General features: G+C 34.7%; 1 protein-coding gene across 2 annotated transcripts in view; it reads right to left on the reverse strand.

The window, feature by feature from the left end:
• LOC143252295 (O-acyltransferase like protein-like) overlaps positions 1-12705 on the reverse strand; it is a 41396-nt gene extending 28691 nt beyond the window's left edge. The window contains exons 1-6 of one of the 2 annotated variants that reach the window (XR_013028927.1): positions 11483-12705; positions 9571-9770; positions 7915-8026; positions 6648-6735; positions 1718-1832; positions 275-445 (exon numbers count right to left, since the gene is read on the reverse strand). Coding sequence is in view for 1 of the 2 variants with exons in the window: in XM_076504207.1 (XP_076360322.1) it covers positions 275-344 (70 nt within the window). In the remaining variant the exon portion in view is untranslated. Of the gene's footprint in view, positions 1-274; positions 446-1717; positions 1833-6647; positions 6736-7914; positions 8027-9570; positions 9771-11482 lie in introns of those variants that run through there. The other variant, XM_076504207.1, reaches the window with a different exon arrangement.
• Between the last annotated feature and the right edge of the window lie 1292 nt (positions 12706-13997).

Raw genomic sequence — 13997 nt, forward strand, 5'->3', positions numbered from 1 at the left:
TCATATTAAAACGCCCCCACTTTAAATCGGTCTGCAAAGGATGATATACTTTAAATCAATCTGTATGTGTGTGTGCGTTCTTATAGCAAAGCCACATCAGGCTATCTGGTGTATCCACCGAGGGGAATCGAGCCCCTGATTTTAGCGTTGTAAATCCGAAGATTTACCGCTGTCCCACCGGGGGAAAAATCAGCCTGTAAAGGATGAAATACCTTAAATCAGTCTGTAAAGAATGATATACTTTAAATGGGTCTGTAAAAGACAACATACTCACCCATTTGATTATAAGATAAAAGATAAAAGGTATTCCCGAGAATTATCCAATTGATGCTAAAAACCCTCATTCCATGGACCACAGGAAGATCGTGATTTCCAGATTTTGTGGTTAACGTGATTCCCACGTTGGTGTATAAAGAGAAACATCTAGTGAATTCTAAAAATCCACCTGAGTGAAACAAACAAAAACAGTTTCCTTTTCATGATCCGTTCATAACAAAGAAAAAAAAATATTTATAAGTTAGTTGTACGCAAAGAGCTAAACCAAGTGCATGTGACATCGTTTAGGATTTTGATAAAATATCGAAGTTTAATCTAATAAATAGTTACTTACGTGAAACATATAACAGTTATTTAATTAATACGCAATAGTTTTAATTGTGAATCATCAAATTCAGTTCTACGTAGACAGTTATGTGTAAAAGATAAATAATATATACTACAAGAAAGGAAATTAACACGGAAATACCTACCAAGAGAAGACTCGTTTCTTATGAGAATATAAGCTTAATTTCAAACTTACAATAGGCTGAATAAGACAGATATCTATCTATGTATGTTATTACTTAATGTGTAAGCTCTTTGTTTTTTCCAAAGCAGAACATCTGGTCAATATGTTATTTTAAATTTATTTATGAAAGTGGATGGAACGTTCCTTTAAGTACACTGTAGCATGTCACATAGTACCATACCACTTGTTGATAATTTACTTCTTTTTCATGTCCACTGTAACATGTTACACAACACCATATGTTGATTGGTTACCTATTCAGCTCTTATTTATCCCTCAGTGATGTTCAGATCTGAACTTTAATCTAGTTAGTATGGCCTTTGTTCCAACTACCTGTTTCACCATATTTATCACTTACTCAGAGCCGCTAGGCTTTTGAAACACAAACCCATGACCAGTTAGACGTGTTGTATCCTGAGATCTGTATTTCTTTGCTGTCATGTATGTCCTTAACCTGCATAGATTCACTTCCAAGTTTCTTTAAAGCTGTTGCAGTGTTATTGTCCTCAGTGGACTCACTAATACACAGTTTCCTGTGTCAGACCTGTTGGTCCTACTGTTTTGTTACCACTACCCTTTTCAACTTTCTTTTTGAGTGTCTCTCTACAGCGAATATTGTTTTTTCTTATTGTCCTCGTAATGACTTATACATCTATACTTGAAAGCCAGGTTAATGGTTAGATCTGTAATGAAGCGTCTATCTTGCAGTGAGTGTATCCTAAGAAATCCAAAACGTTCAGAACGTCCTGTTTATGGCACATACCAACACATATTATCTATCGCATTACGTTATCCTTATAACCCTAAACGCTTGTCATGAGAAATTTCCTTCCCACAATGCATGCCATGCCTCGACCAAAATATTTAAATGCAACTAAAACGTATAATAAACTTTAAACAATTTAGTAAAGGTGCCTGTTCTATACTCACTTAAACTGTGATGTTTGGACAAAAGTTCTTCAACCCATGATGTTCGAAATGTCTATGAACAACCTCCACCAAAGTTGCCAGAACAACCACAGAGAAAAGAAACAAGTTGAACCATCTAGGAATTTGAAATTTAAAAAGTGAATTACGTCATTGTGAGAAACAGGAAACTTATCGTTGAAATTATCATGTTAGCTATTTTTATAAATGAATGAAAAAGATTCTTCTCTCTTTTGAGAATAAAAATTCAATTAAAAACTGTATAAATATTAGTTATCTTTCAAGTGACATATGGAATTGGAAACCAACTGATGAAACGTAGAATGGACGGCAACAGCCTTTTGTGGAGACACAAGTGTAGAGGACGACGTTTCGAAAGTCTTTCGCCTTTCATCTTCGTATACTTTACACAATAAATTTCGATGTAAAGTTTCAATACATTTGGAATAAAAATTTGTTTTGACCAGTACATGGTAAGCGGAAAAGATATTTGCAAACAAGGACGGTAACACCAATAGCTTCAATTGAGTTTCAATGCGTTAAGTACATTTTCTTAACATGGAATTCAGGACGCACTAGCAGCAAATAGGCCTGAATGATGCAATTTGATGTAGATGGGTTGTAGAGTCATAAAGATTCAGTCTGCAGAAAGGATATTCGAGCAAAAAACACACAAAACAAATCACTGAAAGATGTGAGTGTCTATTGCTTTAGTTGCATCTCATATATTAGTACTTCATACACACACACATATACAACTGTAAAACTTTTAAGATATGACGTAATTTACTTTAAAAGCTCCAGTAATGTCTTGTAATGCTTCATAAAAACTAAAGTTTTAACACTAAGTTACATGTTAAATTAACGTTCTTTCACTTTTGTATTTCTATTCACTGTATAAAGAGAGTTCTTGTATAATTATACTTCGTAACAAGTTTCAAGTCTAGTCTACATCTTATAATGAATATCGAGAAGAATGTTTGGTGATAGAAGTAGACCTGGACAGAATATACGTTAATATCACTTCAAAGTAAGTTTAGCTCAGGTCTGATACTTATAAGGACGATAAAGAAAAATGTTTGATGAGACAAGAAGACGTGGTGAAAATAGATGTGTTTGAGTTCTGACCGAAGATTACAACCTCCAGAAGCAGCCAAATTGAATGATCTAAATTCTTTAGTCAGTTTATAGCCAACGTTTCATGTTTTGTTACTAACTTGATAAAACTGATAATATTGATTCTTTACACTTTAAATAATAATTCATGATAAATATGTTTAACATTCTATGTTACTTAAACAAGTCCCTATGTATTACAACTTGTTTTAGTGCTCAGTAAGTATATAATTAATTACAAAATACTTATCAGTCGCTGTTGTATGAGTTCTGTTTAAACACACAGTAAGTCTAATGGTATGGTAAATCAGTTCCTGCGTTATTTAGTGTTAGTTTGAAAGTAAAAATATTTTGAAATAGACAGTAAGTGATAAAGGTGGAATGGGTCTTCATCATTGCCAGAGATTTTAAACTTCCATCACTTAACCTATATTAGTTTTATATTGTATTTATTACCAAATGCATCATCATTTGTTGTAGTGAATGTTTACTCTTTCTCAGAGTTTCTTGAAACTTATATCCATCCATTAATTTGCATTAGTAAGACGGATTCATGTACGAAATCATGCTTGAGTTGAGTTGTTGCTAGAATATTTTATAATTTCTATAAATATTCTTGTCTAAATGTTTTATTCAATTAGTTTGCAATATTCACCACATGTGCCGAATGTTTGGCTTTATTTAGTAAATTTTTCACGAATACCAGCTTGAAAATTTTTGTCGCTGATTTTCCAGTATCACAGCTTGAACATAAAAATGCAAGTCAAACTAGAAAATAGCTTTGTATTACCATTTCTCCCCTATTACTTACGTCATTATATTTTTTATTCTGAAGGTTATAATCTTCATCAGATCTTTTACTTCTCTCGATGTAATGTTACTCCGAGCACCATCGGTAGAATAAAATAATATTTAGAATAACCATTCCAAAACATGAGTGATGCCTTGGCCTGGCAATTAAATTGGTGCAACTGTAAGAGAGGAACCATTCCTGATTCATGGTGTATTTAACTTAAGTTATGGTGGACCTTCCTATGAACATAAAAATCCAATTAGAAACGACACATGAGTTTTGACATTTGAAGGCTTCTTTTATTAACATACGTTAAGTTATTTAAACTGTACTAATCAAATGTATTTGTTAATAAGTAATTAACACAACATGGGTATTTGGATACAAAGTGCCCCTAAGCACCAGGAACTAGAGGTCATTCGCTCAATGTAACTGTACCAACATGAGTTTATCATCCGGGTTTGCATGTCAAGTAAAATACTAAAGACATCCATCCCCCCCCCTCACCTTGAAACTAACATAATTATCTGAGAAGTATATATATAATAATATCCTTTAATTAAAGCAGTATATAAACTTATCAAATGTTTTTTTTTTTTTTTTTTTAGTATGTTATGGCTCTCAGTTTATCAATTATGTTAATAACGCACATAACACATGGTCAAGAAAGACATCAAGCTTATTTCATTTTATCTGCTTTGTTTCTTGTCATTCTATAGAGGTAGCATTTGTTACTCCTTGGGAGGATGGTTATAATGATGTACATTGTACATGAATGACAACAGCAGTGTCTATCCTCAGTAGATCTGATTGTATTTCGAGATTAGAACCTCCCAACCTTATGCTGGAAAAGAAAGGTCAGTCACGTGAATACCATTAGTCACCAGATAAATCAGATAGTATAAGTGAGGTAGTGAAGTAAGGAACGTTGTATTTAAACAATCTGACAGATTATCTCGGCCACATCGATTAGAGAAAGTAGTTTCTGATCAACTACAAGAGATAATCACACACTGCATTTGTGTCTCTGATTTAGTAAACACTGAGCCATTCTTTCTTAAACTGTATCCAGTTGCTTTATTTCAGTGACCTTATCTCAGGTATTTAAAGAAACACAGTATTACTCTGTAGTAAATATGTTGTCAAATCTGATATTCAGCGGACCCATCCAATAATAATACGTTGTCAAATCTGATATTCAGCGGACCCATCCAATAATAATTTTACTATTATTATAAAACAGAATAAAACTTTACCAGTGAAAGTCACTTGTTAGATCTCATTTTATCTCTTAATCTGGAACCCATCCTAGCCATGCATTTAAGGTGCTTGACTCGTAATCTGAGGGGTCGCGGGTTCGAACAACTGTCGTATAAACCATGTTCGCCGTTTCACCCGCGAGGGCATTATTGCGTGACCGGCACTCCAAACCTTCGTTGGTATAAGAGTAGACCAAGAGTTGGTAATGGGTGATAATGACTAGCGGCCTTCCCACTGCTAAAGGCCCGGCGTGGTCAAGTGTGTTAAGGCGTTCGACGCGTAATCCGAGGGTCGCGGGTTTGAATCCCCGTCGCACCAAATATGCTCGCCCTTTCAGTCTTGGGGGCGTTATAATGTGACGGTCAGTTCCACTATTCGTTGGTAAAAGAATAGCCCAAGAGTTGGCGGTGGGTGGTGATGACTAGCTGCCTTCCCTCTAGTCTTACACTGCTAAATTAGGGACGACTAGCGCAAACAGCCCTCGAGTAGCTTTGCACGAAATTCAAAACAAACAAACAAACAAACAAACCCACTGCTAAATTAGGGACGGCTAGCGTAAATAATTCTCATGTATCTTTGCGCAAACTTCAAACAAATAAATCATTTAATTTGAAAGTATTTTAGTCAATGACCGATATTTTGTAAAACATTGTATTCAGTATAGCCAGTTTGAGACAACAATTCAGCTAGAAATTGCCAACGTATTTATTTTCTTAAATTATAAATAATTTTGTTGTTTAAGCCTTTCAGTGTTAAAACAAATAAAATGCTCATTAAGAGTGTGTGTTTTTCTTATAGCAAAGCCACATCGGACTATCTGCTCAACCCACCGAGAGGAATCGAACCCCTGATTTTACCGGTGTAAATCCGGAGACATAACGCTGTACTTGTGGGGGACAACTCATTAAGCAGTATTGGTTATCTTGAGATAAATTACAAAATATTAAAAAAAACATTGAATAGTTATTTTTAATTTTATGAATATTACGCACAAATACACGTGACTTAAGCCTTTTCCACCTGAATAAAATCGCCATGTTATTATTTTCTTTAAGGCTTCAGTCCACCTCATCAGCTGTTATTGTGATGGAAATCCCCTTGTAAATAACCTTCTCCTTATAACACACTTCAATGCACTATTCATTTCAAGTTCAGTTTTATTTATTATTTCTATTCATTTATTTAATCATTTAACAGATTTCCTTTTGCTCCAGTATTTGTACTAAGAAAATAGTTACTTATCAGTTTGTTCAAATCAGTGGTTCTTAAGTTTTCAAACATTTAGTTTCCTGCTTTTATAGCATTAAATATATTCCTACACATATATAAAACCCGATTTTTAACATATTATAGATTACATTAAAACAGTTACGAAAAAATTAAATTGTCACAACAAAATCGACTTTTAAATTTACTTGCAAAAGTTTAGTTTTAAACTCAAAAAACACTAATTGAAAATTTGGACAAACTACGTACGGTTTGGTTTTTGAATTTCGCGCAAAGCTACACATGGGCTATCAGCGCTAGCCGTCCCTAATTTACCAATGTAAGACTAGAGGGAAGGCAGGTAGTCACCACCATTCTTGGGCTACTCTTTATACCAACGAATAGTGGGATTAACCGTCACATTATAACGCCCCACGGCTGAAAGGTCGAGCATGTTTGGCGCGAAGAGGATGCGAACCCGCGACCCTCAGATTACGAGTCGCACGCCTTAACACGCTTGGCTATGCCGGGCCCCAAACAATAAGTAAGTAGACTTACAGAACACTCCTTTCAACGTTATCCCAGTTCCATGGTTGCTTAACGTCACACCAGGGAACAGTTACCTTCAACTGAATCTCTTCTTGCACTTGAGATAAAAAAAACACATTAGATAACGTATATCATTGAAAGGTTCCTTTTAGGTAGATAAAAAAATACCATTTACCATTAAGAAATTTTATCTCTATTTACATATCAAAAACAAAACGTTTTAAATTTTATCTCTATTTGCATATCAAACACAATTTTTTTAGTTTTATATCTATTTACATATAAAAATAAAACGTTTTAAATTTTATCTCTATTTACATATCAAACACAATTTTTTAGTTTTATATCTATTTACATATCAAAAACAAAACGTTTTAACTTTTATATATATTTACATATAAAAAAACAAAACATTTTAAATTTCATCTCTATTTACATATCAAACACAAAAATTTAGTTTTATATCTATTTACATATCAAAAACAAAACGTTTTAAATTTTATATATATGTACACATCAAAAACAAAACGCTTTAAATTTTATCTCTGTTTATATATCAAAAACAAAACGTTTTAAATTTTACCCCTATTTACGCAACAAAAACAAAAAATTTTAACTTTATCTCTATTTACACATCAAAACCAAAATGTTAATAATTATAGCTGTTGTATCAAATTATATGACGCCTTTTTAATAATAATAATAAGTTAAGAAGTGGACAAATCACAATATAAAAAAGCCCATTACTCTGGAACTTTGGGAAAGTATTTTTTGTCTAATGACTAAGGTACTCATGAACTTCATTCCCCCTTCCATAATTAGTATGAATTACACCTTTATTCAAGTGTATTTACGGAATATTTTATCTAAATTTCCGAATAGTTTCTGCTTGTAGCTGTGACATTTTACTTGACAGGAATCTCAAGACAGTAAACGTGTGGTAATACTTTTATACAGGTAAAGGCTAACAGGCAGTGAAATACATCAAGAAGTTTGTTTGGGTTGCTATTAATTTTATTTTCTATTTATGTCTGTGTTTTTTGCTAATATTTTATACTCTATATTACATATAAGTGCGTTTATTCCAACATACTATGAAAATAAGACATATCTCCAAGTTCCTGTATGTTTCAACGGTAATAATAATCTGTAATATACTGTGGGAAATTTAACCGCTTATAACAGAGTAAAAAACATGTCCGTGTTAACGAATCAAAATGTTGTGTTGTGATATTACAAGATGGTCATTTAAGGAAATAAAAATCTGGAAACTCACCTTTTTTTGCAATTTTACGAATGTCATCTATTGTACACTTGGAGGGAACACAAAACCCAAAACGAAATTTAATACGGTACATACGAACAAGCAGCTCCTCCATTTCGTGAAGCTACAGAAACACAACAAACATCACTCATCCCATCAAGTGTATACAACATAGAATCGAAACTCAAAATGATGTCTTTTTCTTTTTGTGTATATACTAGCACTGAAATATTATTGTAGAAAGTAATGCAAATATTCAAATTACGTTGCAAGGCTTTGTAATTAGACGTCATTACCCATGTCCAATAATTTGTTTAGCTCAATAATTTGTTGTTGTTGTTACTAAGCTTTTGTTTATAGTTATTTTGAATAGATTAGAACTTGTCAACGAAGTTTTCAATTCAAGAGGCTCCGTTGTACAACTGTCATGCCAAAAGCAACCCTTACTTTCTGCTGCTTTTCATAATCCACCTAGTGCATAAGAACAATTGTTTCCCGACACCTGTTTCAACAGTTCGATCGCATAGAAATTTAGAAGTGCCGCACCAGATGGCATGACCGATATGTTTTCGTTCTACAGCTATTTGAGGTACAAGAAGATTGAACGGATATGAAATGTCGTGAAAGCAACTTGTAAGCACTTCTATCGCATTTCCAGACCGAGATAATACTCGATGATATCGCCTCAGACATCTGAACGTTTCTTGCCACTGATATTTGTGTTTGTGAATTCTCAGATAATAGTTGGAGTATGACTTGTCTCAAGGCTTTTTTCATGGTTCAGGTACCCCAAGTTGATCCATGTGATTTTGTTTCCAATACAATAAAATAGAAGAAATATGAAATCATCTTTCTCATTTGAACATACGAATATTTCGAATGTATGTGTGTACTGGGAAGCGAGAGTGAAGAGTCTATTATATACCTTTCTCAAAAGTGATCTATTTTCGGTACCATCATGCTACCTACTAGGCCAAATAATGTAAAGATGTATTTCTTATTCATGGTATTCCACTGCAACACTATATCAGAATGTGGATATTACGTGAATTGCTGATTTGCAGTAAAAATCGTTTCAGTGTAACATATTCATGCCTCTGTGTTACACGAGTTGAATAATCCCAAAATGTATAACATTTTAATTTTTTCTCAGCTTTATGTAGAAAAAAATTAAAACTTAAAATTTACGGAATTATAGAGTCGATCTATCTCACACAAAGCGTTGTAATACAGGGCTATTAACCTCAAAAACTTTCTATTTTTTTTAATACATATATAGAAGTGGCTAACAAAATTTATTATTTTCTAAAGTAATCATAAAGGTGGTTCGATTTTGTTATAAAAATCACCATAGTTTAATAATAGCATATATAAAAAACCAGATCTTTTAGAACCAACTATTAATAAACCAAAGAACTGAGCTATGATTACCTTGAAATATATGATTAGATATAATTATCCATACTTTTAAGCTCTTAGGAACGTGTTATCTATGGTAACAAACAAGGGTATTATTAATACTTTCAAATAAAAAATCACAATATGTTAACGAAAAAATCCATAAGCTATGTATGGTAACAGAACCAGTTTTTGTTTTTGCTATATTTTCACGTCTATGTTGTTTTTTTTTTGCATGTTTAAACATAAATACTACGCAAGAGCTCTCACCGATTTGTTGGTTGTGTAGACATGGTACTCAAAGTGATCTGATAGAAGAGGCTGAACATTGACAGAACAATACTGCCCTTGAAACAGCTCTCTCCCTCTAGTGTTCGTCGCCATGATGTCAAGGCACTCTTCATAATCTCCCATTTCTGAGACTGTTCCATGTAGCATACCACTAGGGACCTTACCAGAGGCGTCTAAAACTAGGAAAGAAATATCCAGTCCCATGTCTTTATATTTACGTAAAAGTAACGCTTAATATTCTATCTGACCTGTGCACAGTAGTGCTAGGATAATTACGATATCATGTTAATATGGTATTATCTGATTAGTTAAATGGCAGCCATTCACAATGTAAACTGTCAGCATGTGATTGTAAACTGTAGCAATTCGTTTTCGTGTATCTACTATAGGAAGATATATTTACATGAAATGTGCATTTTATACACATTTTAGTAAAAGTTTAGATAGGTGTTTTCAATACTGTAGATATATGTATATATAATATTTAAGTTGTTACACATTGTGACCTTTGTGGTCAGTGTTTAAGACTATTTGTTTGTTTTGAAGTAAGCACAAAGCTAAACAATGGGCTATCTGTGCTCTGCCCGCCACGGGTATCGAAACCCAATTTCTTGTGGTGTGAGTCAGTGGGGTCAGTAATTTTAATAATTATTTTGATATCTAAGACTCTGATAACTAGGCTTGGTCTTAAACTCTCCCTACACGACTGACATATCAATTTTATTTAAACAGTTTGGGTAGGCCCGGCATGGCCAGGTGGTTAAGGTACTCGACTCGTAATCGCGGGTTCGAATCCCCGTCGCACCAAACATGCTTGCCATTTCAGCCGTGGGAGCGTTATAATGTGACGGTCAATCACTATTCGTTGGTAAAAGAGTAGTCCAAGAGTTGGGGTGGGTGGTGATGAATAGTTGCCCTCCCTCTAGGAGGGAGATACGACAGATTAGTTCGTATCCTTCTCTGTTTCTAACGCAATTTTTAATGTGGTTCAGTTGTCAAAATATTCAGTAAATTTATTTTTCGATTTATTTCATGGCCCGGCATGGCCAAGCGTGTTAAGGCGTGCGACTCGTAAACCCAATTTCTTGTGGTGTGAGTCAGTGGAGTCAGTAATGTTAATAATTATTTTGATATCTAAGACTCTGATAACTAGGCTTGGTCTTAAACTCTCCCTACACGACTGACATATCAATTTTATTTAAACAGTTTGGGTAGGCCCGGCATGGCCAGGTGGTTAAGGTACTCGACTCGTAATCGCGGGTTCACATCCCGGTCGCGCCAAACATGTTCGCCCTCCCAGCCGTGGGGGCGATATAATGTAACGGTCAATCCCACTTTTCGATGGTAAAAGAGTAGCCTAAGAGTTGGCGTGGGGTGGTGATGACGAGCTACCTTCTCTCTAGTCTTACACTGCTAGGTTAGGGACGGCTAGAGCAGATAGCCATCGAGTAGCTTTGCATGAAATTCAAACCAAACCAGTGTGGGTAAAAATAATTTATCTTTGGATGACATTAAGAGTTATACCAATATATTTCCACCAATGTTGTTTATATTAAATTATAAAGTATTTCATTTACAATTTCTAAACCTACCTGACTTATCATAAGCATCAAACAATGATAAGGTTTGTTGGGGGGGGGATCACTATTTTTATTTAACTGAGCATAAACCAAATAATTTGCTCTATGCGAATCTCCTATTCATGGGTAGTAAAACCAATACAGAAATAAATTCATGTTTATAAATAATAGAATAAATACATTGATGTTTTGTGAAATCATTAACGCAAACATTGAACTATTTAAATGAATCACTCCTCTAAACTCTTGCCGAATGGTAAGAAAAAACAAACTGATAGTATGTATAACACACATTAAAATAAAGTACTTACGTTTTAAGGCCCAGTCCTCTAACTTTCGTAAACCTAAAATGATATGGAAAATACTTGAAGAGCAACCACCTGATAACTTAACCTGAGAACTGTACCGGATTAACGAAGGTAAAACCTGCTTCATGGCGGCGGAAACCAGTTGACGACCTCTTTTTCTGTAGTCGTTGAAAATTCTAGAAACTTTCTGAATAGCATTAGGGGTTACTGTCTTCACTGGGAGATCGGTGGATGTTTTCATAGGGTGAAATGTTGGGATTTCTGTGATATTAATGGTTGCGTTTGGTAGTTGCGTTGAAATTTTAATCGTTACATTTTTAGTCTTTACCTTTAATGGATTAGCTGTCTGATCTTCAACTTTAAGATAATCTAATGCCACTGTTTTAATGGTTGACAGCATGTTTGTTGAAGCTGTACTTATTGGTATGTTAGGTTTAGACATATTTGTTAGATAACCGTTTGTTGAACTACTAGGAGCATCGATAAATAACAATTCCGTGGGGGAAATTTCTGCGTGAAACCATTCCTCTTCTGTTGAAGTGTTCTTTATGAAACCATCTTGCAGAATGAATGAAGTATTTGAAAAGTTCTGCCCTTTCACAAAAAAATCTTTGTCTGTCCCATTCCATGTGCTTTTTGTTAGCAGTGTCTTGTGTCGATTAGAACTTATCCCTAGTGGTAATATCTCCTTTCCTCTTTCTGCCCGTATCTCCAAAACATAAAAACATACACAGAAGATTACACACAAGCCCCACATTTTACAGCTCCATGTATGATTTAACGTTTTTCATTCAGATTGTAGAGTCAACGTTTAGACGAGCACGAAATGTAGCTAAAAGGCTTGGAACCAGACCTTGAGAACTAACCATTCAGTGTGGAGAAAACTATAACCCTCGAGGGTATTTTTACTGAGACATGTTTGTGCATATCCTTGAATACCGCTAATGTTTTCGCTGAGTAAACATATATGTATGACATTCACAACTGATGAATTTATCAGACTAAGCTTCTTTAAATAGATCAAACTGATGCTACTGGCCTCGAGTGTGAGCCTTTCACTAGCTTAGATTTATCATACATCCTAGCGTAAAAGACAAACTACATTGCAATAACGTTAGATCTAACTTTATGCTAGCTAGTTCCCCCACACACAAATTAATGAAATAAAAATTGTCTGTAGAATATCAATCAACCTGCCAAACTTTATTTTCCATAGTTTGAGCAGATCGACGTTTCTTGAACATTCCCAATCTGAAAGGATTCGAGCATCCTCATGCAACACAACAAGACATTCTGAACGAAATCTAACTCCGACCACCTCACAATTGTCGTAGACGCGACCTATATCATATCCAAGAGATTTATAAGTACGTATAAAGGGAAACAAGATGGCTGGTATAAATCACATACTCAGTATCAGCCTATCACAGCCGACTGGTATACACGGCAACTCTGCACTGAGTCCTTCCCAAGAACACATGAAACAAAGTTTGACATAATTTCCTATGAATTTTTTACAGCTTTCTCACATTTTAATACCGATCTTTTTCCTCTACATCAAACAAAATATTTTGTATTTTGTTCTACTTTATACGCCGAATTCAAGTGTTAGTCCTTTTATATCAGCCGGGCATGACCAGGCGGTGGTTAAGGCGCTCGACTCGTAATCATAGGGTCGCGGGTTCGAATCCCCATCACACCAAACATACTCGCCCTTTCAGCCGTGGGGGCGTTTATAATGTGAGGTTCAATCGCGCTATTCGTTAGTAAAAGAGTAGCCCAAGAGTTGGCGAGGGGTGGTGATGACTAAATGCCTTCCCTCTAGCCTTACACTGTTAAATTAAAGACGGCTAGCGCAGATAGCCCTCATGTAGCTTTGCACGAAATTCAAAACAAATCAAAACAAATCTTTGATATCGACATCGTCATGACAACATAGATTATACAACACGTAAGAGTGAAATCAATAAGCATACGTAACCAGCTGGTGATTTTCCAATACTTTTCTCATAATTTGTCTGTCGAGCTTCAGTACTTAGCAAAATACCATGGTGTGCATATTTATTACAATTTCAGATTATTATTATTGATACCAATAGATGTGCTACTCAGGTCTGCGATTCAGAATATCTCTGGTGTTATAGTAATGTATCATATCACTTAATTTTTATTCAAATTTCATTTTCTCTTGCAAGTATGATACGATGATTATTGGTGTGCACAATTGCCCCTAACAGCTAGTCGTTCCTTCTCAGTGCAGCTGGACCGAGCTGGTCATGGACTAGTGACCACCGTGCTTGGACTGTGAATTCAAGGATTCATGGTTCATATGTTGTTATCACAAACACGTGTGATTCACGTTGGAAAAGTGAATACGCTGTAAAATTCATCTATTTTGATCGAGTTTTGATTAAATTCGAAATTACGAACTGTTATGCGCAGTTCTTTGTGCACTTTTGAGTCAAATCACTGAAACAAATAACAAACAAACAAATCGAAACCACTTGATTTAACTGTA

Source organism: Tachypleus tridentatus, chromosome 6 (genome assembly GCF_004210375.1).
Source record: "Tachypleus tridentatus isolate NWPU-2018 chromosome 6, ASM421037v1, whole genome shotgun sequence".
Lineage (NCBI taxonomy): Eukaryota > Metazoa > Arthropoda > Merostomata > Xiphosura > Limulidae > Tachypleus > Tachypleus tridentatus.